Below are 24,537 nucleotides of genomic sequence, written 5' to 3'. Positions count from 1 at the left end.
CCACTTCTACAATACAGAACCCAATCTTTCTTCCCTTACTCTTTTAGTTATTTTCATTATTTTCACTAGGATAACCAGTAGGCAAGCAGGACTTGGTCTATAATGCAGATTTTTAATATTTAGGAAAATGAAGGCTACATAAAACATACATTTTCATGGTGTGGATATTGTTTTCACAATAACCTTTTTTAAATAAAAACAACATTTTACAATTTGTCCCCTTCTATTTAAATCTACACAACCAAGAAAATATGTATGGGAGAAGCCAATTATTCCATCCAAAAATATAAGTGTTAAAACTTGAATAAAATATGAACGCTATAATTCAAAGAACAATTCTGGCATAACTTTAGTTAGGGGCTTAACTATGGCATTTTGGCTTACAGAATCATGCAACAAACAAACATGGATTTCAGATTATAAAAGTATACATCTTTCACATGCGTACAGAAAAGAGAAACATGTAACAGAAGCAGTTATGCTTTTACATGTACAGGCTAGCACCAAATCGCTGTTCGCTGAAATTGTCTTCCCTCTTGCCTTCTTCACATGGATGCCGCATGAACAACTGCATTCTATTTTTAAGTGCAGATATGTTTGCTTGCATTAAAGCTAAGGCAAGTAGTGGAAAACAGGAGAGGAGGTGGATTGAATTACTGTGTTTGGATGTTTCTTTTCCTCTCCATCTTCCACTATTCCCCACAAGCAGAAGTACACAACAAATGCTAAAAAACCAAATGTGTAAAATCTTTATTTGGCCCATTTTATGTTGGGCTTTCGGTTGCAGAACATTTTTTCCTTCTTCTGTTCGCAAAATGATCTAATGCTGCTAACAGTACAATAGGGAGAACTATGTGTGTAGTTTCTAAAGAATACTAAAAGCAATGAGCTGGGGCTGAAGGCTGTTTCTCCCTGTATTGAGCTTTTGTGTCCTTTGCCCTTAAACAAGTAACAGAAGAAATTCCAGAAGTGTGCCTGCATACTTAGGATTGCCATAATGGTAATAAGGTATAAAATTCCAGTTTTAATTACTATGAAGTCTCACTAAGATTTCAGTATTCTCTTTAGCTATGCACAACTAGTCTGAGTGCAAATAAATAGTACGCCCTATCAATAAGAAAAGCATTCCTGCCAATAACGCAAAAAATACTCCTATAGGAGCCAGCATGAAAGACCATCCATAGCGTACATGAACAGCAAAGTCCAGGCACTCCATTTTTTTCATATTTGTGTAGTTTTCCAGATCAGCCATTGCCTGGACCCAGATGACGTACATCACGACTACCAGTGAAAACAAGATACCTGAAAAAGAAACACACTAGGTTTTAACAACAGAGAGTGTGAGACAAATGCAGGGTGCATTTACTGGTTACAGTAACACCTAGAAACCTATCAATGTTTGAAGCCCTGTCTGCAAGCAGTCAGTTGCCGCTGCCGCTGGATGCTTTTTACCTTTGGCTTCCCGGTAATAAGCTCTATCTCTGCCTTGTTTCTGATTTGCACTGAAAGGCATAAGCCCATACCCTCTAAGGAGCCCACAGCAAAGGATATATCTGGTTTTGGTGGGCAGACCAAAACACAGCTGTGTTTAGGGCCAAAATTCAGGTAGGGGCAGGGTGGAGGAAGAGGGACCACCTAAAGGAGGAAAAAAAGCCCACCTTTGCTTCCCAAACTCTGGAACTGTTTCTGTCACAGTCTTTTGGATGAGATATGAGATGGGGAAAAGGAATGGGAAATCTTTCTATCATCTTCACCTCCCTTCCTTATGCTTCTTTTATTTTAATGAAATAGGCTTTGTTTAGAACATACTACATTCAGATTCTACTCGAATATTTTAAAGACAAATTCAGATGTATTTCATTCAAAATCCTCCACATTCATTATGAAAGAAGACCAGACATAGCAACAAAACCCATCAATAATGAAATAATAGCTATGAAGCAGGCTTTTAGTATTAACTGCAGATTGGGTACAACCGCTTCCTGGAATTAATCCACCACATAATTCACAATGTTTTCCTAACCACTCCTCTGAAAGGCCTTTAGATTGTTTACGCACGATAGTAACAGGAGCCTATGTCCTTACCAAATCTGTTAATCTCTTTGTCACTATGCACCAGAAGCAAATATAAGGAGAACGCGCCTTCCAAAGTATCAGTTGCATGCCTAATATTTCATTTTACTTCAGAGGAATGCAGACGCTTAAGGAACCCAGGCCGCAGCACAGATGCTCTAGCAAAAGATCCGTTGAAGAACCGGGGACACAAGTCTGAATTTTCTGCATGCTCTACCCTGAACTCACTTGTTCCCTGAGCTCCAGCTGTCATAGTACGGTTACAACAGCAGGGCTAACTATTTAGATATTAAAATATTAGGGAGATACCACCTCATCATGTTTTTATCCCACAATGCTTATTTATCTCATAAAACAACAAGCCAGTGCATACTTCTGGAAACACTGTCAAAGCTGAGTTGACTGGCGGCAGAGCAGTAGAGTACAAGCCAGAGGTTTTTGCTTTCTCTCCCTAGTCCTGCTAAAAACTTACCACGTGACCTTGCAAAAATGTAAAACTTTGGCAAAACTCACAACTGCACTTTATAAGCACCTTCGGTAGATATTTGCCTACAGACCTACCTGTGCCGGCAAATGTGGTTACCTTGCCCCATCCCCACCCTGAGATGCTCCCTCACCTCGTCCCGCGTGCCATTCCTACCAGCTTTCCAGGGAGCAACTCTTGTCTTCACTCCCTCATCAATTTCAGGCAAAATGAAGCAGATGAGCTGCAGCAGTTTAAACTGGTGATCGGCTGACATTCTTGTTGGTCCTTTATTGTCAAAATATAATAGCTTTACACTGTGGGTATCATGAACATCTAACAGGCAAGAGCTCACAACTCCTAATGTTTGTGAACACCACCTTTTAAAGCCTTTTAAAAAAAGCTGAAGTAGTTAACCTGAGGCATAATCAAAACGTACCTGAAAATCTCAAAGGATCTCCAATTTTTATGAGCTTGAAAGGGAGAAGAGTAAGTAAAGAATGAGGCAAGCGCATCACCTGTCTATGAAATACACTTCCAGGATTAAATTTTTTGCAAAATTCATAACATTTTGCTCAAATTCACGACAAAGTTAAAAAAAACCCCAACCCTCAACTCTTAAGTGGCATAAATTCAGTTGTGAAAATGTTTTATCTAAGCAAAACTCAATTTTGATGGAATTTCTTTCTGAGGTTATTTTAAACATACAACTGGTGAAACAATCAGAGAGACGGATCAACCCAGGGCCAGACATAAAAAATGAGAAATTAAATTGAATATTCTCCAAATATAAGTCAAATTGAGCAGAAAAATCCTACAACAGAACATCTAATGATAACAGATAGGGTAGACAACTTTGGAAAAATAGAACCAAACTAAGCTAGTAACTTATCACAGAAAAAAAGTAAAAAGATTCAGGGCCAAATTCATAAATGGAATTACCGGAGCCATGAAATTAGTTCAAGGTTTCAAAACTTCAGCCAAAACTATTTAAGCTCAAGTCACATCAAGATTTGGAAAGATGCACTGATAAGAAGGCAAAATCCATATGCACTTTGGAATTTATCTCTCTTCAGTTGGCTGTGTCTGTATATTTTCAGATGTTCCGTGGTCTTATATTTATTCTCTACAAAGAAGGGCAAACTTAATCTAAAATAATACTAAATTTAAAAAGTAGTGATGTACATTTCTTTACTGTTGTTACAGATAAGCATAACCAGGCCTTGCATATCTGGAATGCTTTTAACCTCTGGCACCCTGGGCAGACACAAGCTAAGTCACCTGGTTAGTAGGAAGCTTCTGTCATTAAAATAACACTCTTTGAGGGGGGCTTTAAACTCAAAATGGCCACCCCTGGCTCCTCAAGTACTCTGGAGCAACACTTTCTAGGTAGTTAAACTAGAGCCAACTCCATGTACGTGCAAAATAGCAAGCCAGTGCTGTGAGTGGTAGAACAACTTCAGCTAAGCTAGGGTCCATCAGGTGATTTCACAGCAAGCTGCTAATACCTGTGTGTGGTAAATTGTTTGGTATGGAAATTTGCTGAAAAAATGTATGTCAAGCAGAGATAAATGTCCTTCTTTAAGAGAAAAGAAAAAGAAAGGGAGAATTTGCAAACCATCGTAGTTAATTAAGGCACTAGAAAAGTATTCAAGGATTCTCACAGCTCCAATCTGGTAATGGAGGCTAATTAGTTACTATATTGTTTAGTGTGTTCAAGGAATGTCTTGAAACAGTAGAATCAGGCTAAGTAAAAACTGGCCAAGTCCCACGGCCTTCAACAAGATTTCAATGGTTAGTGTTTTGTAACTCATAATTAAGTGTCTAACTTCCAAAGGGTTATGATTTCATAGAAGTTAAGCACCTACAGAGGAGCTTACTGACGCTGCTGCATGTCACAAACGGTAACATATAGGAAAAGTAAAGCATTAGCACTTCTTAACAGATAGACTCTCTGCTTTGTCCATTCGGTACGGTTTCCTAAGATGTCAGAATACATTAGAAGCAGTGGTGGGAGTAGAGAAGCAGACTATGTACTTGCATTATCACTAAGGCATCTGTTTAAAATGTTTGATGTTTAGAGCTAGAGGCTCTGGTTCCTTCCTCTTCATTAAGCACTTCAGGTTGTGCTTAAATTTAAGCACATGTGTAAGTCTCTTTCACTTGAGGGATTTTTCCTTCTGGCAGCCACACTGATTGCATCAAATATTTGATTCAAAGGCAAGTTGTGAGCTTAATGAATGATTACTAGAGCTTGAACATTTATCTGGTTGTTAGATTCTAAAAGAAGAATGTTTTGTTTTCAGATGAGATAATTTCATGTTTGTTTGCAATGCCTCGTTTTAGCAAAACAGAAGGATGTTTAGGGTTCAAGAAAGACTTGAGAGAAAACCAGTAACAAGAATAGAGTACAATTTGTCCAGAGGACTGAGTAGCATACAAGATTCAGCTACATATAACATGTGAAATATTTTTTGTAGACCATAAGGCAGCAGTTGGGATTATACATTATGAATTGTAATAATCATGCCAAGTAACACTTAGCACTTTATATGGTGTTTAGAAAAAACATAGATCAAAAGCTGGATTTATCTCCATTTTGTAGGAAGAAAAATGAGGCACTGAAAAAACTAATCTGATATTCAGAGGTTCTGAGCATCCAACCTTTGCTTTTTTGACTCTTGTTTTCAAAGGAGCTTTGCTCCTCAGACCCTAGGCAGATTTGCTTAAGTCACGTAACACATTAGTAGCAGAGTTGCTAAAAAACAGAAGTCTTCTGCCTCTCCACCCTGTTGCCTTGTGCATACAGCTACACTGTTTCTGCCACATTCAACTTTTGGTTTTTGTACGACTTGGTGAAGTACACTGGAACGTACATAAATAAAAGGAAGACTGAAGACAATGCAAAGTCTTACTAAGCAACTGTCTATCTTTGGCTGCTTAGGTGCTTCAAACTACCTCCTATCACTGCAAAATCTGACTGTTTCAATTTATATGTAGGGAATACAATATTTTTGAAGGAAAATCACGTATTTCAGAATGTTCAAAATTAGTTTGTTTCTTCATATTTCCTCAGTCATAAGCTTTGGACTTGATTCTGAAGATGGAACTCAGAATCAATGGCAAAGCCCATGTGAAACTGAAGCGAGATCAGAATCAGACCTTTTACTGCTGAAGAATGTTTTGTTAGATAAAATTTATGCTGCTTGTGGAAGATGGCAGGGAGAAGTCTTCTAATTCTATAACTGCATTACTGCTATTCTGTCTTATTTCTGTACCCACAAATTTTCCTAATCAGCTTGTCTCTTTCCTACAAAATATTAGTCATGCCAATAAGAACTGAGAAAGCATCCATTACAAGTGTAATAGGAATACTTGTTCATTATGAAGGAGAATATACCAACATGTATATGTATTTATTTTGGAAAATTGTTCCTGCACTCTTAAACTATCTATTGTGAATGTCATAAACTCTTCCAGCCAAGCTCCCAGGCAAAATTACTGAGATTGAAAAAATCTCCGAAACTTTAAGAAGCAGATATTTTTAGGAACAGTTTGTACTATGACGTATTTCTACATTTTCAGAATGTAGACCTTTTGCATAGCGTGCGGGTGTTCATTTGCCCTTGCCTTTTAGCGAATATAAAATAAAACAGCAGTTGCATGAATCTGGAACGATGGGGGAAATTATTCCTAGAACATGAAATATGTCTGAGAGAGATTAAGACAAATAAATACTTTCCTCCTCCTCTTTTTCTTGTTCTTTTTTTCCAATTTTGCATTTTTTTAAGAACACACATGTTTGATACAGAGCTCTGTGCAGTGTGATAAGACACAGACTTCTCCGAGGTCACTCTTTTCTGTCTTTTGCATTTATTCTTCTGAATTTCTTTCACATACTTTTGCATATTGAAGAGGAAAAAGAATACAGAACCTTTAGAAATGTCTATGAATTCAAGAGGCAGTTTGCTGGCCTTTAGTACTTATTCTTCCCACGCAGAAATGCCTTTCACTTGTCAATGGTGAATGGCTGTTTATAGCATGAATCTTTTACTACGCAGACACGAAGACAACAGGTGCTGGAAAGAATGATGTGAGCTTTTTAGTTGTGCCTAGAAGTTTAGAACTCTTTCTCTAATTTGAGGAAACTTGTATGTGTATATATATATATATATATAATGTCTTTTTCAATTGCAATTTCCTGTCTTTGTCTTTATTACACATACTTCCTCCTACCTTGGCCTCTTGTGACCTCTATTTAAAAAGTATGGCTGACATTTCACTCTGGAGTATGTGCAGAGGATCCCATTTAGAGTTATGGAAGTTGGCACATATCTCTAAGGACAGATTTCGTCCTCATCTAGGAGCTAGAATTAAGATATCAGCTTTTTTTTCACTCTTTTGGCAGCAAATAGAAGTCATACACATATTTCTAATCTTGTCTGTTCACAAGGGGCGTGATACTGCAATGTTCTGTGCATATCCTGGGAGCTTGCTTGTTTGACATCAGTGCAAGTAGATAGTTTTTTAACCACCACCCAGACACCTTGCAGGAACAGGTCCAGGGTCAAGTACAGATTTTACTGAAGACTGCTCTAAGTGATTAGGTTACGGTAGCTGTCTGCTTTTTTCCTATGACATCTGAAGCAACTATAAAGCTTCTTACAGTTTGCACTACCGAACCTGCTCTTGCTCCGTCCTCTCAAGGTGCAGGCATGCAGGTGAGGCTACAAAGACAGTGATTGTGATATCTTGGAACTGATAGGAACTTCTTCCCCACAGGTCTAGCATCTGTAGTTTCATCTGCAAGCTCAGGCAGGTAATGTGGTTTCAAAAGTTTAACACGGAGAGCTGCTAGTCAGTAAGTTTTCACAGAAACTGATAATTGTGTGTGCCTTCCCATTTGCAAGTAGTGCAGCAGTACCTGTTCAATGGGAGAAGCTTGCAGCTTTTCTTAAAGACTGAGATAAACAAAAGGAAGATGTGTGACTGCCACAGATCAGACATGAGACCTGCTGCCTGGGTAGGTTTGCTGCTTCCCTGTGGCCCAGAACTGGGAGACAGTGGAGAGACTCCTGAGGCTCCGTTGGTCCTCAGGGTACAACCCTTTGCTGTTCATTCACACTGGCATTAGTGCTGCTGCAAAGACCACCTTGGGTGCATGATTACAGGGCTCTGAGAGTGAGGGATAAGGGCAGGTGACGATAGTTGCAAATCTGCTGCTCTATGGATAAGGTTTAGCTGAAAGTGGGCAGGCTCTGGGCATCAACTCCTGGCTTTGCAATCAGTGTTACAAGCAGGCTTTGACTTCTGTGACCACAGGACCCTCTTTGAGGTACGAGGGCTGCTAAGGAGAGATGAGATCCATCAGACAAACTGGGGCAAGCGCAACAGGCTCAGTAACCTTGTGAGGAAGGCTATAAAAAAAGGACCATCAAGAGACGGAGACCAAAGCTCCCAGGTAATTGGAGGCCAGGGAGTGGAGGGCATATACATAGGAGACAGCAGTGAGGGAGGCACTTACACTTCCCTTGAGAAGCAGTGCACCTCAAAGCCCATCTCAAATGCCTGTACACAAAGGAACATGGCCTCGAATGATGGTGCCATTGCAGCTGTAGACACGGTGGGATGGCTTGCATGACTGGAATGCTGCAATGAATGGATACAGACTTTTAACAAGAACAGGCAGGTAAGATGGTGTGGAGAGGCTGCAATCCACCCAAAGAAATAATTTCAACGCACAGAGTTCCCCTGAGGAACAGGGGCTTATAGGTTAAGATCAAAAAGGTGGCCAACAAAGGGGATGTCATGGTAAGCTACAGGCATCTGCACCCAATCAAGAAGAGGAAGTGGACTGGAAGAAGAGTTATGATTGCAAGTCTGGGTTCTCATTAGGAACTTCATTCACCCCAACATCTGCTAGAAGGGCAATATTGCAGAACACAAGCAATCTGGGAGTTAGTAGGACTGCATAAAGGACAACTTTTCAAGACAGGCGTTGGACAAGCCATCTAGGGGAAATGCTTTACTGAACCTGCTACTCACAAATAAGGAAACCCAGGTCAGGGATATGACAGATTATACTGGCTGTGGCTATAACAGCTATGAAATGGTAGAGTTCAGCATCTTAGAAGAAGTATAGAAGTGAGTTGGACATTAAAGATCCAGAGCTTCAGGAGAAGAGACTTCAGCCCGTTCAGAGAACTGGTAGGCAGGATCCCAAGGGAGGCTGCCTTGAAAGGCAAAGGGCCCAGAAGAGTTGATTGTTCCTCAAGGGCAACTTCCTTAAAGCACAAGAGTGGTCCTTCTCAGTGTGCAAGAAATGAAGCAGGTGTAGCAGAAATGAAGGTTAAACACATACAGAGGTGTATTAGCAAGAGCATAGCAAACAGGTCAAAAATGATCATTTCTCTCTACTCAGCATTTGTGAGACCATATCTGGAATACTGCGTCCAGTTTGAGATGCCCTGAAAAAAAGATAAATACTGACAAACTGGGTCACCACCAAAATGGCTAGGGAGATGAAGCACAAAGACAGGCTGAGGGAACTGGAGTTATTTAGCTTGGCGAAGAAAACAGAAACTCCATCTTTCTAAATGGAGTACTAGAGAAAATAGGGACAGACTCTTTGGAGAGCTGCACAATGAAAGCATGAGACACAATGGTCACAAGCTGTAGCAAGAAAAATTTAAGGTGGATATAAGGAAAAAACATTTTTCACAGTAAGGGTGGTCAAACACTGGGTCAGGTATCCAAAGGTGTTGTGGAACAGCGTTTATTGGAGATTTTCAAAACTTGACTGGATAAGGCCCTGAGCAGCCTGATCTAACTTTGAAGTCAGCCCTGCTTTGAATGGGAGGTTGGACTTGATTGCCACAAGAAGTCCCTTCCAAACTAAATTTATTCTATGACATTCAGGATCAGTTTAGGCTCCTTGTTCCTCCAGAACATAAGCCCATCTGCCCTAACACAGATGGGGTGAGTTGTCCATTGAGAGTGTGTTTCTGATCACCGACAACAGAAATCTAACCAGTTAGTTCAGACAAACTACTTAGCTTTTGGATGGCTAAATGGGTGACATGAATCCCATTCCCAATAATTTCTTCAGCTGCCATTGAACCCAAAGATGGGACAGCAGATCATGCTACAATTTGTTTCAGCTGAGGCAGGGCTTTCAGTTTACTTAATTCATCAGTTAAGGTACAAAAAAGATACAGATATAGGTACTTCTTCAGTTCAATAACAGGAATTAAAATTGCCTCATCTAGCATTTCCCTTTAAAGACAAATATAAGGAAGAAAATGACTGGTTCTTCCTATCTTCTGCTTTCAACCTTCCATAGAACAAGCATGGTGACTAACTTATTTCTCAGAAGTCTACTCTTCTCCCCAGTATAACTCCTACATGAACTTTGTAGCAAGACAGCATCTAGGCCCTTTCAAAATAGTTTCTTTGATTTTTTTTTCCTTCAAATCAATACGCTGTTTTCTGTCTTATGAGAGCACAGACTTCACCAATGATCTAAGTCACATTACATCTTTTCATTTTCCCATTAAATCTGTGCTTAGAGGCACACCCTGGTTGTATCTATTACACGCGGAATACCAAATATGCACCATCTCTCTTCACTCTCCTCCTCCATGCCCTGTTTTTCTTTGGAAAAGAAAAACAGCACAGGCTCCTGAAGGAGCTAAATAAAGCAAGGTTTCAGGACAGCAGGCAACAGTGCAGACCACGCTGCTGTTCTGTTTGGAGGCCTGCTAAAACATTCCTGTTTTGCATCAGGCTCTGCCTTATCTTACTCTTCCTCCAAGCTATTGCAGAATTAAGATACTACCCATTGTGAGTAATTCTTATTGGAAGAGAAACAGAGATAGCAATTTCACGCTGTCATATCTTTGGGTCTGAGAATTCCTCCTACTCTCCATTTAGCATAACGTGCCATTGATTAAGTAATACCACAGGAAACTGAGTTGTTGTCCAGGGCATCCCACTGGACATAGCTTTAACTATTGACAATGTAAAGTATTTGCAAGCTCCTCTCATGTCTGCATGTTCCCTCCCTCCAATATGATTTTAATCTACTCACTGCAGTCAAAGCTATAAGATAAGAAAATTTATCCTAATACAATTAAACCCTCAGCTTGGCTATGCGAGTACTCTGACCTGTGAGCAGAGGTGGGAGGAAAAAACTCTTTTTTTTCCTTAATGTTTTTATGAGTCATCTGATGTGGTGGATAGGACAAGGATATTTACATGAAGTGCCTTCCCCAGTCACCCCAGTATGAATAGGGGTAGATGCAGAAGCACTCATTTGGGAACCATGTCCCCCTACCTAAGCCAAAATATCTTATACCGGCTGAATGGTTCCACGGTCCTGCTGCCAATACTTCTTTTTGGCAAATCAAAGCAGGATTTTGCTAAATATCCTCGCTTTTCAATTACAACAATGGTAATGCTAATAGTAATAATAACACAGCCCTGCTCTGAAGCTCAGATTGAGAATAGTGCTACAGTTGAAAGATACTAGACAAATATATAGGTGAAAAATCAGGATTTCCCTTGAAAACCATCTGCTCTAAAGGCACAACGGGCGAGAGGAGCAAAGAGACCAGGCCCAAGCTCACACGTGGATGATAACAGCTCACCTAACTTCAGATACATAAAAAATAGTCTCTCTAGACTCTCTCAGTAAAGGAAAGAGAGATATAGGGCTTCTTCATAGGGTATTCATATGACCTGTCTTAGGCACGTATTTTAGGATGAAATAAACTTCCAGCTGGAGGAACTTCTTGCATACCATTTTGGCTGTTACCAACGTTACTGCCTCCTGCAGGCCTCATACAGAAGCCAAAGATGACTAGCTCAGATTTAGGAGTTTAACTTTCACATGTCTAAATTAGGGCAGATGAATTGACTGGAGAATATACGCTCTCACTTCAGACCTCTACTCATTGGCTCATAGTGCCTTCCAAGGGCCTCCAGGGAAACATGCTCTTGTTTCCTCTCTAACAGTCTCTGCTACTGCCTAGTGATAGGTGAGGTTTCTTACAAACACAGGAAAAGAGCAGGACTCACAAGGGCTTTTAATCTGCAAATCAGTGACAAAAAGCATTTATATACCTTAGGATTTCTAATAGACTATGAATATTTTTGCATTTCTTTTAAAACTGTGGAAGAGTAACTCTCAAGGGACTAAATGCAAGTATACAGGCCCACTCAAGGTCCTTTAAAAGGAAATCATCATCATCAGCCCATGTAGGCAGAGCTGCAAGGTGAGGTGGGTAAGCAAGGTCAGCAGGTCAGTAATACAAGCAGAAAAAGAGCCCAGGCTTTTTGACCCTGACATGAGCACTATACCTCAAAACATAACATCACTCTCACAGAACTGACTCCTACCAGGCTTTATACACAGTACAATAGTGATTGAACACATATTATCATTTACATCCTACACAACTGTATTTTATACACCAGCATAACATCATCTCACACTTTTCAAGATTAAAATAATAGCGCCACAGACAGCTGGCCATATCAACTGAGTGCTGCATGGGTACCTCCATGGCACATGCGGGTAAAGAGGAAGGAGGGAACTCATTTCTTTGTTGTCGCTCACAGGGGTTTAGAGCTCCCACTTACTCATATTTGAGCACTATCTTGTGCATTCCATTCCTATTCAAAACATTCTTCCTACGTTGGTCACGTGAATGTGCTGTGTCTTTCAACTTCTTCAGAGTTCACTGTAATCATCTTCATTGGTTTTGTTTCACTGATAAAAGACCCTCCTTAACTAAAGCCCTTGGGAATCCTACTTCTATAAGACAGTATTACTAAATACGCATTTTTTTTTCCTGCTAAAAACGTGGATTGAAATTGCAGTGTAATTCCATGATTCAGCTCAGATTTTCCATCTTACTCCAAAAGTAGCTTATAGAGTAACTTCATGACTAAATAAGTGTGGAAAGAATCATCTCCAAAGTAGGTGCTCCACAAGCCAAATGATAGAAACATTTTTTTAATCATGATTAATGCAATTTTTAATCAAGGAAAATGGGCAGAAATAGCTCATCCTTTGTATTCTAACAACTTTGACTAACTGAGCAAACAGCATACCCACCAGCAATGATGAAAAGGCCTCCTCCTGCTTTGTACAGAACATGGCTGGCAAAAGGAGCTGCACAGATGATGAAGAAACTAGCCGTCACAATAGTGACCACCCCCAGGAGCATAAGAACTGTCCAGAAACCTCGATAAACTGGAGAAAAGGAAGAAGGAAAAGAGGAAAAAAAAAGAATACAGTATTTTTTTAGAACTTAAACAAGTCACATATTTGGCTAACAAACATTCTTCTTTTCCCATTCTCTTTTTACTTCCCTTATTAACGAATCAAATATTCATTCCATTGTGCATATATGTTATACACCATGTGGACCAAATTAGGTTTGAACCCCAGTTCTTATCTTATGATCATGGAAAATATGATGTAAGTTATCAAGAATGAAATCTGGCTGCTTAATAGTTAGACAGTGTGGGCATGCTTAATACAATCATTAGCTTGACCAAATTTGTGCTCTTTGGAAAATGGTACACCAAAGCTGTGGCAATAATACTCCAGGATGAGTGACTGGACTGAATGGATACAATTGTTTCACCAAAACTGACTGGGATAAGCAGGAAGCTGGAACATCTTGAAATTCTTAGTGCTCAGACCATATCACCAATAACAATCTGTAAGTTCTCTGTAATTTAAAAATGGATAATTCTCCTTACTTATAGTCATATTCAACAGACGGAGATCTAAAGCAGGAGAGAAGAGAAACTAAGGAAAATGTAACCGGAATTCCTGAAGTGAAGTATTTTAAAGCAGCCTATTCCTGCTGTAAAGCTCCTTGTATTTTATTAAATCTAAAACGTGATGTTTCAGAAGTCCCTGCTAGACAGTGCCAAGCAGTGTTGAATTAATGGATGCAGCTGGTGATAAATGAGCTGAGAGTTTTGTGACATACTCTGGCCAAAAAAGTCTTTCTAACAATTATTTTTTAGCTAGTTAATTGCACATCCATTTAACAAAGTCATCATTTTACAAATGCTACAAGAGTGACATAAATTTCCCCCATGAATTTAAAAATTGGTACATTAACACATCCCATTAGTAAAATTACGAGTTGCAAAGCCCTCCATCACCAGATCTGAAAATCTTGAAGCACTGACAATTCAGTCAGTGAAAAACATTTCCACCGAACTGAGGGAAAGCATATAAGCCAGCTGGCAAGTCAGAAAAAGTGAGTCACAAAAGAAACTGCCACTTATCATTTGACAGCACCTACTTACTGCTATGGCAAAACACAGCTAAGCAACTATTATATTGGGTTCATATCCTGAAAGTTTCAAATCCTTACAGTTTGTTAGAGCCAGCTACTAGGTTTGCTTTCATCTGGAATCGGAAGGTGCACTAGACATCACTGGTTAGTGTTTCCCACTAACCTGTTCCATAAATCTACAGTTTTTAACTTGACCAGCTCAACTCATGGTAAAGTACACACTGTCTGGCTTGTATCAGTCTTGTAAACGTATTAGCTAGATCACATTCACCACATCACATTAGCTGCACTTCTTAAATAACATCCTTTATAATCTGGGCAAAGATTCAGACACATAATTTTCTGCCACACTGATCAGCAGACTTAGGATAGGAAAGATGAATGTGCTATCATCTGGGTGGCAAAGGCTGGCAAAAGGGTTAAACCTGTTTGGTTCCTATCTAATACAAGATTTCTTTCCATATAAATAAATAGTAATGGAAATAGTAGGTAAGAAACAGGGCTCTGGTTCAGCAAAGCAATTAAGTGTGTGTTCTGCTTTAAGCACTGTAAGCCTTATGGGAGTTAGGCACCTGTTTAAAGTTAAACACATAGTTAAATGATTCACTTAATGGAAACAGACAGTGAATGGAGACCTAGAAAGGTAAATCTCTCAAGTTCTTCAGTCTTGGGTCTTTGAAACAATTTCATATTATTTTCCCCATGAGGCTACTTCGCTAAGCCTGATCGCAGTCCTCAAGTCCATGGGACATTACTTCCTCATTTAAAACCTAATGCTGCTAAATCAGTCTATAACCACCCAACTCTTTTACATGGATCATCCAAGGTACTTCAAAGTCATGCTACGTAACAGGACACATTGGCCAAAATGGACCTTGAAAAAGCTTTCTTCAATGTCATTACGGTCAGTTACCGAAGTCATATGGCAGTGTTTCCATTTTCTGAACGGGTGAGGACACAAGCTTCTCCAAAATGCAAAACTAGTACACAGTTTCATTATCTACTTTTCATAGAGGAAGCTTTGAAGTCTGCTCTTCCAGAAGTGTCACCAGAAAAGTCTGATTTGCTCAAACATTTCTGAAAACTAATTGCAACAGAATATGCTACTTTGAATTACACTTCCTTGTATCTTGCGGAAAGGAAAGACACTGTCAGCCATGGGGCCTGTTTCAAGCAATAATGGTTCAGTGTACCTGTACAAAGTGTAAGACAAATTTGCACTGTTTCAAGTCTTGCTGAGTTACTTTACAAGGCAGCCCTCATTCTGGTCTAGATGACAAGGAATATCCTTGCCTCTGCAAAGGTGGCAGGCAACTAACTACATTAGATTCACACACATGTTTGAGTTAGCTACCTCAAGTACTTGAACTATTCCAAGCGTTTCCTACAGCGAAAGAAAGTACAAGGCACCACCGCAGAGTTTGAGGTAACCCTATCTGCATTGTCTATCTTAGATACCATGGCTGTATGTTGCAAGAGTGCTAAATAGCAGGTTCTGTAACTTGTCTCAGTATGCTAGCCCTTCATCGGGGCACATTTGCCTTGGCAGTGTCAGGTAGGCTTAAAAATAAAATGGTGCTTTAGAGAAAAACAGAAGTGCACGTGGTACGCTTGTCTTTGAGCTCTGCACCATTCCATATAGCATGTCAACATTACAGCTGCAGCGCACTCTTTCAAAATTGCATGACTTGTAATTTTGCCTTGCTACTTGCTTTTCTCCCAAAAGAGCCTAACTTAGATTCCTCTAGAGACTTCTGCATCATTTGAAAACTAGCAGAAATATCTGGTTTTGAGTAATGGACTGAATTTTGGAGAAAAGACTGAACAATAGCAAAAGCTCCCTTTACTAGTATAGTAGATCCCAGCCCTGATTATAAACTGAAGCCACAGTTTCATGTTTGAAGATGTTACCAGTGCACAATATGAAAGAGAAGCAGTAGTATATTTGTCACAAAAGTTACACCGTTGTGCCACCTACAATGCATAGTTTTTATACAGTATTGGTGCACACCTCAGAAGCTCCATAATGAATTATTCAGGAACAAGTCAGCTAACAACACAGTGCAACACCCATCTTCAACCGGCGATGTTAACACCAAGTTCATGAAAATATACCGAATATTTCATGGCGCTCGCTGGCTGCAAGTGTTTTAAAATCTCAACCACTCAAAAGACTTGGCCCATCCATTTCCTATGGCCTACAAAACACAACCATTTAATACCAAAGATGAATTATTAAGCACTGCAAAGCTGAAAACCTTTCTGAAACATATGTGAGTACAGTGCAGTGTAACCATTACCACAGATAAGCAAAATAACTTGGAAAAGCTGCCTTCAATTTTCACCCACAAAGTTAAGTCCTGCAGTGAACCGTTCCTGCTTAGAATCCATCTTTTTTATCTCTCTCTGTAATATAAGAGACATCAAAATGCCACCTACAGTATAAAACACAATGTAAGGTAAAGTGCCTGAACTGCTCTAAATCAGGAGTATCTTCTCTGCAGATAAACAACCGTAAATGAGATCACAGAGGTCAGCAGCAGCACATGAAGTGCAACTGGAAACACAGTAAACCTCGCAAAACTTTTCTTATTGTTTCTCAGTGCCCTTCACTATCCCTTAGTAGTAATAAACTCTTCTTTAAAATAATCTTAACACTAAAACAAATATAATATTCACAGTATGAATACATTTCTTTGTTAAATACTTCTTGCTTTATCACGCCTTGGTGGCTGGGGAGTTTTCCCATAGTAAATGTACTGTATTACAATCTCTCATGGGCATTTATGTGACTATATTACATAACAGCATTTTTTGCCCTAAAAATAGGTTACTTCTAACATTTCGTTATACAGTTGTTATTTTCAGATGTCATTATCGGTATTTCCTAGATTACTTTACGTTAATTAACAAACCTCCCAATAAATTTGATCGCACCATTTCAGATGCAGTAGTTGCTGAACCAAAATTTCTCTCCAGTCCCAGAAACATTCTGTATTCAACATTATATTAAGCACTACTTTAAATGCTGGCAATGTGCCCTGTAGTGGACAAAATAAGATACCAATGGTCAGGAAAAATAGTACTAGCAGCTACAAATCAGAGTATTAAACTAATGGGTCAGTGTAGCCCCATTAAATAGCTTCCAAATTAGCTTCAGAAGGCACTAGAGTACTTTACAACAGTTAAGGAACTACTGTTTATTTCCAAATAAAGTTGAAAAAGTCAAGTGCTAGATCCTCTGTTTCTTTTTCTTAGGAATAATTTCACTAAAACCAATGAGACGACTCGTGTTAGTGAGGACCTTGTACATTTTTCAAAAATAGGCCTAGCATTGTCCTATTGTAAAAGACAAAGTAGTTTTATAAGAAATTGTGATACTCCTTGAATGTCAGCATTAAGTAATCTAATGACATAATACAATTAATCCATCTAGCTAGCAATGAATTATTATTTCAAAATAGCCTGATAGGACAGCCCCAGCTGATCATGATTATACAACATGTATATAAGCATGTTTATTTTACAATGCAAATGTCACTTCTCTGGTGCTTTTTTTGTATGGGCTAATTTCTTTTTTTCATTCCTACCTTGTAATCTGTGGTGCATATGTTTGTGAATCATCATACAAATGAGAATTTGCTGGTAACACAATGATGTGCTGTTTGTGTCTGCTTAATAGTTGCGTAATACAGTAGCTGTCCATACCAAACCATTGTACTGTCACGGAAAGTCACCACAGCCAGGCTTGATTTAGATGCTTATTTCAGGTTAAGATAAATGACAGAGCCTGAAAATTCTTTTAAGTGCATTAACTATAAAATATGGTCAGTACAGCCATGGACTTCTACCCTGCAGGTAAGGTGTAGTCCTTCCTCCCACTCCCAAGATACTTAACAAAACCAGTGAATAAACCAACTCATAATAATTGTGATTAAAAAAAAAAAAAACCAGCAAGCCACAAGTTCAATGCAGTTCCTTCTAACCCTTCCAAGCTGATCGTGCATCTGACAGTAATGATGGAAGGAAATCTTGGACATTAAAACATGTATTCAAATCCCCAATATAAGCATCACCGCAGGCCGCTTCTGTCTTTATATTTCCACCTAAGGTTATAATTCTTGAAACGCAGAGCACACAGGCTAGGTTTTCACAGTAGGAAGAACCAAGCCTTTGGTCTAAAGTTTTGTAAAGTGTACTAAAACTCTAAACTTCAAAGTCTTCAGTGTCTGAGTGTTTTCAGAACTATCACAAAAGCACATAGGAATTATAGCTTAAAATCAACATATGAAAAAGATCTAAATAAACTAAGAGAACATGGACTGAGTCTCTTTTAATTATGGCCCAGAAAAGCTTTGAGCCAAATTCTTACTGATACTAAAACCAAAGGAGTTATGTCAACAGAGAATAGCCACACCACTCAAAAATTATCAGAGATTATATGTTCCTCAGCAAATTTAGTTTTGCCTGAGCTGTTCTAACTGGATGAACTGAAGTAACACAGGACTCCACCAAAAAACCTCACTTGTGTTTCCACTAGGGGCTGCAGTTAAACCAGAATGACTCTGATATGATCCTAAAGCCTCTTATGCCAAAGATCCTGTAAAAGAACAAGTCCCGTGCCTTTAGTTAGTTGGAAAGTAACAGTTCTGTTAAAAGAAAGCCAGAGATTTTTTAAAAATCTCATATTGTACATGCGTATTTGATTTTTCTAATGAAGTTTAAAGCTTTTATGTCAGCTGTTTATTCTTTTTAGGAGGAAGTAGTCTGACTATTTTTCAAAGGACAGAATCTTTCTTCTTATTCACCCTTAACAACATCAGAACCTGAGGGACTCACCAAAATCACCATAATAAATCTTTGCGAGGAGATCAAGTGTGGGAGATATTTTTTTATCCCCCACAGTGAGTGTTGAGAAAGCTATGCGACATGAAAAGGGAAATATTTTATCATCAAACAGTAGAAAAAATGGCAAAAGGAACAATAACCTCAATCTTTTGTAGTGCATTGTTCTATATATAGTTGACATAGGTATTAGATACAGTCAAGTGGAAATATAAATTGTTGATAAAATCCTGTTCTGCATGAAATCAAGTGCAGCGTTTTCACCACTGGCTTTCACAGAGACAGGATTTCCTTCCCTGGGAATCAAGAAGAGGATTCACTTCTATTATTTCTTAATTTAGTGACTGCAGTTGCAGCAAGGTTTAAAAAGCTTGTTTGCTAAATATCCTGGGGAGGATGGTCAAACTAGACTAAAGCAGAAATAAGTTTTGAACTAACAGAAGAGATGATGACATAACCTTCTTCACAAAAAGTTGTGAAAGATGCTTGAACAAACATACCTGCTATATATATAGTAAATAACTCCACTTGGATGCTGAAAAATGAACTGGATGCATAAAAAACCCTCAGCAGTTTTAATGAGCTCCAAAGCAATCCAATTGTATCTATTTATATAGAAGGAATGGATCTGAGCCATCATGTATAGTACAGTTCAGTCTATTTTAATCTCCTAAAATGAAATATAGATAGGTAAATTTTATTTGAGCAGTGCTTCTTTTAGCAAACATTAACTAAAATTAATTAAACTTTTGATGATATTCCTTCTCCCTTCCTTATTCTTTGTTTGTCCACTTCTGTGCAATCATGCGATATAGTTTGAGGATCCTTTGTGAATGTATGAATTGGACACAAACTCTGCCTAGATAAATTAGGTGCTTATGATTCTGTCACTTTTAACTGGAAAGATAAACTTTTATAGATGTGCTGTGAAGTTACAGATTAGATATCTGAGTCTGAATAGTGAGGTTTGAATTCTTTCTGGACAAACATTTCACAATTTCTAAAGATTAACAGAACTGTTATCAGTCTATTTTTTTTTTCATGTCTGCAGCATAAAGATTGCATTCTGAAGACACTTCCAATTTAGCAAAGGTATAATTACAACTTCAGGACAGGAAGGGATCACTTAAGCCATTGAGCCAGCAGGATCAAAGACATACAGCATCCACGTATCACAGGTTATTTTAGAAGTCATATGAAATAGCTATCAGAAGTGATTTCTTTTAAATACATTTGCATAAAGCCCTTGATTTGATGAAATGTGACCAATTTTTAAAGTGGAGTTCTAAAAACAGCTTTCCATGCATTATTGAAACATAAAGTTTTCAACTACTGTGATACATTTACTAATTTATGTATGCATTTATATGTATATCTACATGCACATGTATATATCTCTGTTACTCCACTATAGTTTCTTGGTGTTTAACATAATACATGTTTCAGCGCCTCCGGTCCCTTCTCTCCGGTCAATGGAGAGAAGCTGGCACCTCCACCAGTCAGTGCAGTATATCTGCGTTAGCTGACTGAATTGAGACAGTTTCAAGGCCCCATTCCCTCCTTCCTCATAAAGTACAAAAGCAATAGGATTCTACATCTGCTTATTAATTTAACAAAAAAACGCTTAAATTGAATATATAGGAAGAAATATGTGTACAGTGCATCCAGCCCAGAAAACATATTTTTTATGTTGGAGAAAAACTACTTAAAAGGAAATTTCTCTTTTTTTTAAGAAGTGACTTCCATTCTGCCCCCACACCTAAAGCGTTGCATTCATTTAAGTGCTTTGCTAAACAGTGACTTAAATACGTATGCTGTAAATATGAGAAGTCTGAAACACCAAAATTCTATTAATTAAACTGCGTGGAGTGATAATGCTGTTTTATACCAAAGCATCCAAATTGTTTTCATGAGATTATAGGCCCTGTATCCATTTGCAGCCAAAAAAATACCTACTGATTGCAGAGTCATAGGAGGTTGAGTTGTGTTCATCTCGGATGAGAGGAAATGGTGAGAGGTAAGCATGTGTGCAGTTCTTAGAAGGTGACTGGTTGGCTAAAAAAAAGAAAAAGAAAGTTAAAGATTAATGTTTTATTGCCTTAACAATAAAATATTTTAAAAGTCTTCTTCAAATGGATAAACTGTGTTTCAGAGGTCAAGATTCCAGGTTCTTTCCCAGGCAGTAGCTTTACAGTATATTTTGCTTTAGTAAGAGATACCAGCCTTGATATCCAGCCAAGGATATTCCTTAAAGGGCAACTCAGACACGGTTTGTATTATAGGAACAGTAAAGCACGCTTGCTGGAGGCAAGGTTCTGGTACACTGCAATTTATATGCAATGCATATGTATGCTTTTATATGCATATGCTTTTTTCTCTTGTGAAGGATAATTATGTCCCTCTCATTATCGCATGTTCCACAAAAAAAAATTCCAGGAAATTAATTTTTCTTTTGTGAAAGAATAATGAAAAATATCAAGCATCTACAGAAAGTTTATAGCCTCAACAAATTCAGACTGAGTCAGTCTATGGAATCAATATCCCCAAAGGAGGGTTATTTCACCCTTTATATTAAATGTTTATAAAAAGCATCACCTTCTCCTCCGTGAACGATAAAGGCTGACTATAGTTTAAACAGCATTTAAATTTCCGATTTCTGACTGCAGAATTCTCCAGATAAAGAACAAGCGGAAATTAACAACAGTGAATATTACCTTTGTCACCTAAGACTGAGCAACATATTTAGCAAAATATGGGCCACTGAAGTCAAACTTGTATGATGGCACTTGCTTTCCATAAGCACTGCGGAAAACCTGCAGCAAGGAGAGGGAGCTCTGTGCCTCAGAAGCAAGGTCAAAGATCGGAAAAGAAGTTTTGCTTGACCTCTTCTTCACAGGAGACTTTGGTGGCAAAGTCCTCACTATTTTATCTTCTAGAATACAGCCATGTAGTGAAAGAAAACAAATAGTACTTTGTAGAGGTACAACATCCTCTCCTGTTCTGAGTTCAAATACATGTCTAAAGTTCAAATACGTGTCCAGCCATCTATGAATTCAAGTAGGATTCTTCTGGACATGAAATGTTCTACACCATTCTTACAGAAGAATTCCCCATGCCCTCCTTAACTCACTGCTAGAACCAGGTGAAGGAACTTTGCAAGCAGAAATTCATAGAATTTCCCATTTCCCTACATTACGGAAATAAGTAGTCTGTTAACAATAAATTGTAAGAGACCGTCCTCATAAGAATGGACTCAAGGTTAACATTACAGGCACAACTTTTAAGGCATGACTTGATAGTTGAAAATTTATGATTTTGTTTGGTTAGTGCAGATTAAAGAAGTGTTTGTCAAGAATTTATTTTAGGAGGGCTAAAGAAGCTTATCACCAAAGAAGCCATATGAACTCAGGTGATCCACAAGAAAAAAAAATCAGCTTTGAGATCAAACCAGATAGATAATGCAAAAGAAAAAAGTTACTTACTGTACCAGAACTTCCACATGCTAACATTATTCTCTCCTACATCTCCACTAAACCAACACCTCCAGAAGAAACCTTCATGATGGAAAGTGGCCTTCTCTTCCTATGAAAAAAAATCCATTACCATATCATTTTTCAATAGGCTGAAAGAATCAAGTTCAACTGAAATTAGATGCTCAAGCAAAAAAACATCACTACCACAAAGAAACGCATCTTGTCTGAACATAGGTTAGGAATAGCACATCTCTACAGTTACAGTTCCTTTGAAAGTATGTCATACTGAAAAGCACAAAAGATAAATTAATTTTAGAGTTGATTACAATTGGTTACAAGAGGCTTTGGATCACCTTTGTAAGCACCCAGAAGGTCAGGATGATCCTGTTCAAAAGTTTATGAAGAAAGCTCTTACAAAATAAATACATCCAAGAAACCTACACACATAATCCTTGTTATGAATCAAAATACCCATACTAACCCCAGCATCCTCAGGTCCTTTTGAACATCTTCCCATTTCTGTAGCAAGAAGCCAATAATCAGTTCCAAATGCCACCAAAAAAAGTAAAACCCCCAAAGCTGCAAAGAAGCCTCCAAAAAATATCCCTACACTCAATTTCATTATCAAGGTTATTTTCAAACAAACACAAACACTTTTCTTAATTTCTTAAGAAAAAAAAAACACAGAAAGAAAATTTTTGAGCAAGTGATTAAAAAGCAGTTTGGAGAGTACAGCTCATATCTAAAGAAGTTTCTCTTTGCTTGCTTTTCTGCCTGTGTTTCCCCGTGCCCCGCGAGTTGATTTGTGTCTCCTAATTTGTGTTCCATGCGGCTGACTCAAGCCTGACCGATGAAAAGGGCCTTCTATTTTAGGACATGGATGGCAGAGCTTCATTCTGTTTCTCTATCTGGGCGCGGCCAGTCAGAAATAGCTGACCTTCCCCTAACTCATCAGGGATTGACTTGAAATATTATCACAGCTGCTGTATCAACATCCGTGAAGATGGAGATGAAGCTGCAACGGCTCTGTCATTCCATGTAAACTGCGTTACAGAGCACACAGTAGTAGCAAGGACTTCCAAAGTTCAAGCCCGGTGGTGAATGCTTCCCTGGCTGCTAGCAGGGAAGAAAACACACACGATACTTCGAAGTTACTATAAGCCACAATACTAAATGAAGGCTAGGATTTTTTAATGGAACTTTGAAAGCATGGCAGTCAAATTTCACAGATCTCTCTGAAGAGTCCTAAACCTTATTGAAAATACAGTTAGCTTTAAAAATATCAAGAGTATTAGCTTAGCATAGCAGCTTCAGCAACACCAGATCAAGCATTCAAGTGCTTTATTTGTTCAGATTCAGCTTATTTGCATATATCACAAATGCATGCAACTAAAAGAAAAAAAGAGTGCCTTAAAACTGAAAAAGTGAAACCAACTGCTGCACCACACCCATAGCACCTTATATATAAACATCAGTCTTTCCAAGAAGATACTTTCCCATAAGTGTGCTCTGGCCATTTTGGACTGTGACAAGGCCACGCTGCAGCCCCTCTTCCCAAGAAAAAGGCTGTTCCAACAACTTCTTTTCATGCCAGGCAGGTCTTCCCTAACATATCTAGTGGATTACAGGGCATGCTCCTGTAGAGATTTATTGAGCTGATATTATGTACCAGATCCTGTAGTCCTTACCCAGCAAGATTCCACTAGTATTATCACTGGAGCAAATAATAACTCCACTGATTTCCCATGCTGGGAAGCGCTGAAGCCAAGACAAAGATGAAGCCAGTTTACTCCAGAAGAGATCTGTTACAAATTGTTATTGTTACAGACTTTGCTCTTCAGATATGGGAATTTCTACTGTCAGTGTCTTGGTTTGGACAGTGGTGCGCTCAGGGAATGTGACAGAAAAGACTGTTTCTACCACCTCTCCTCATTTCCAGAGATCAACCAGAGCTGTGTCCTAAGTGTTTTTATAATACTGCATGATCTGGCTAATGCCATATTTGCTGTTGTTATAAAAGAAAATATACCCTATTTTAGAAAGGGAATACCTTCCAGTTAGAATAACGTGTTGGACTAAAATAGCGGGGGTGGGAGGGGTAGAATTCAGTTCAGCACCAACATGCCTAAATTTACACAACTTCATATGAGCTAGATGTCTCCGTGTCTTTCCGTTATCATCAATAGAGATTTAGTCAATACAGTCAGCAGAGCCTGAAGAGATGTTCAGCACAACCTAAATAAAGACACACAGGGCTCAGTTCAGTTCCTCACACCCAGAACCATAGCTCCATCTAGTTACCAGGGCATCCCACCAGTTTTCAGCTGCCACTCCAGAAGAGCCTGTTTCTCGCACAGGT

General features: G+C 38.7%; 1 protein-coding gene across 1 annotated transcript; it reads right to left on the bottom strand.

The window, feature by feature from the left end:
• Nucleotides 1-94: 94 nt before the first annotated feature.
• TMEM182 (transmembrane protein 182) lies at nt 95-23,098 on the bottom strand. Its single transcript, XM_009666455.2, has 5 exons — nt 22,660-23,098; nt 22,188-22,287; nt 20,662-20,760; nt 12,657-12,794; nt 95-1,302 (listed from the first exon to the last, which is right to left on the bottom strand). The coding sequence occupies exons 1-5, from the start codon at nt 22,798-22,800 to the stop codon at nt 1,079-1,081; spliced, it is 702 nt and encodes a 233-aa protein (XP_009664750.2). The 5' UTR covers nt 22,801-23,098; the 3' UTR covers nt 95-1,078.
• Nucleotides 23,099-24,537: the final 1,439 nt, after the last annotated feature.

This window comes from Struthio camelus, chromosome 1 (genome assembly GCF_040807025.1).
Source record: "Struthio camelus isolate bStrCam1 chromosome 1, bStrCam1.hap1, whole genome shotgun sequence".
In the NCBI taxonomy this organism is placed as follows: Eukaryota; Metazoa; Chordata; class Aves; order Struthioniformes; family Struthionidae; genus Struthio; species Struthio camelus.
Note: the sequence above shows the minus strand (reverse complement) of the source record. Positions and strands in the feature narration are given on the sequence as shown.

Bases quoted from the DNA above. Each gene is read 5' to 3' on its own strand.
- TMEM182 (XM_009666455.2), bottom strand. From the start codon at position 22,800: ATGAAATTGAGTGTAGGGATATTTTTTGGAGGCTTCTTTGCAGCTTTG. The intron at 22,288-22,659 runs GTTAGTATGGGT...TTTTTTTCATAG, and splicing joins AAGGACCTGAGGATGCTGGG to GAAGAGAAGGCCACTTTCCA. The intron at 20,761-22,187 runs GTAAGTAACTTT...TCTTTTTTTTAG, and splicing joins CATGTGGAAGTTCTGGTACA to CCAACCAGTCACCTTCTAAG.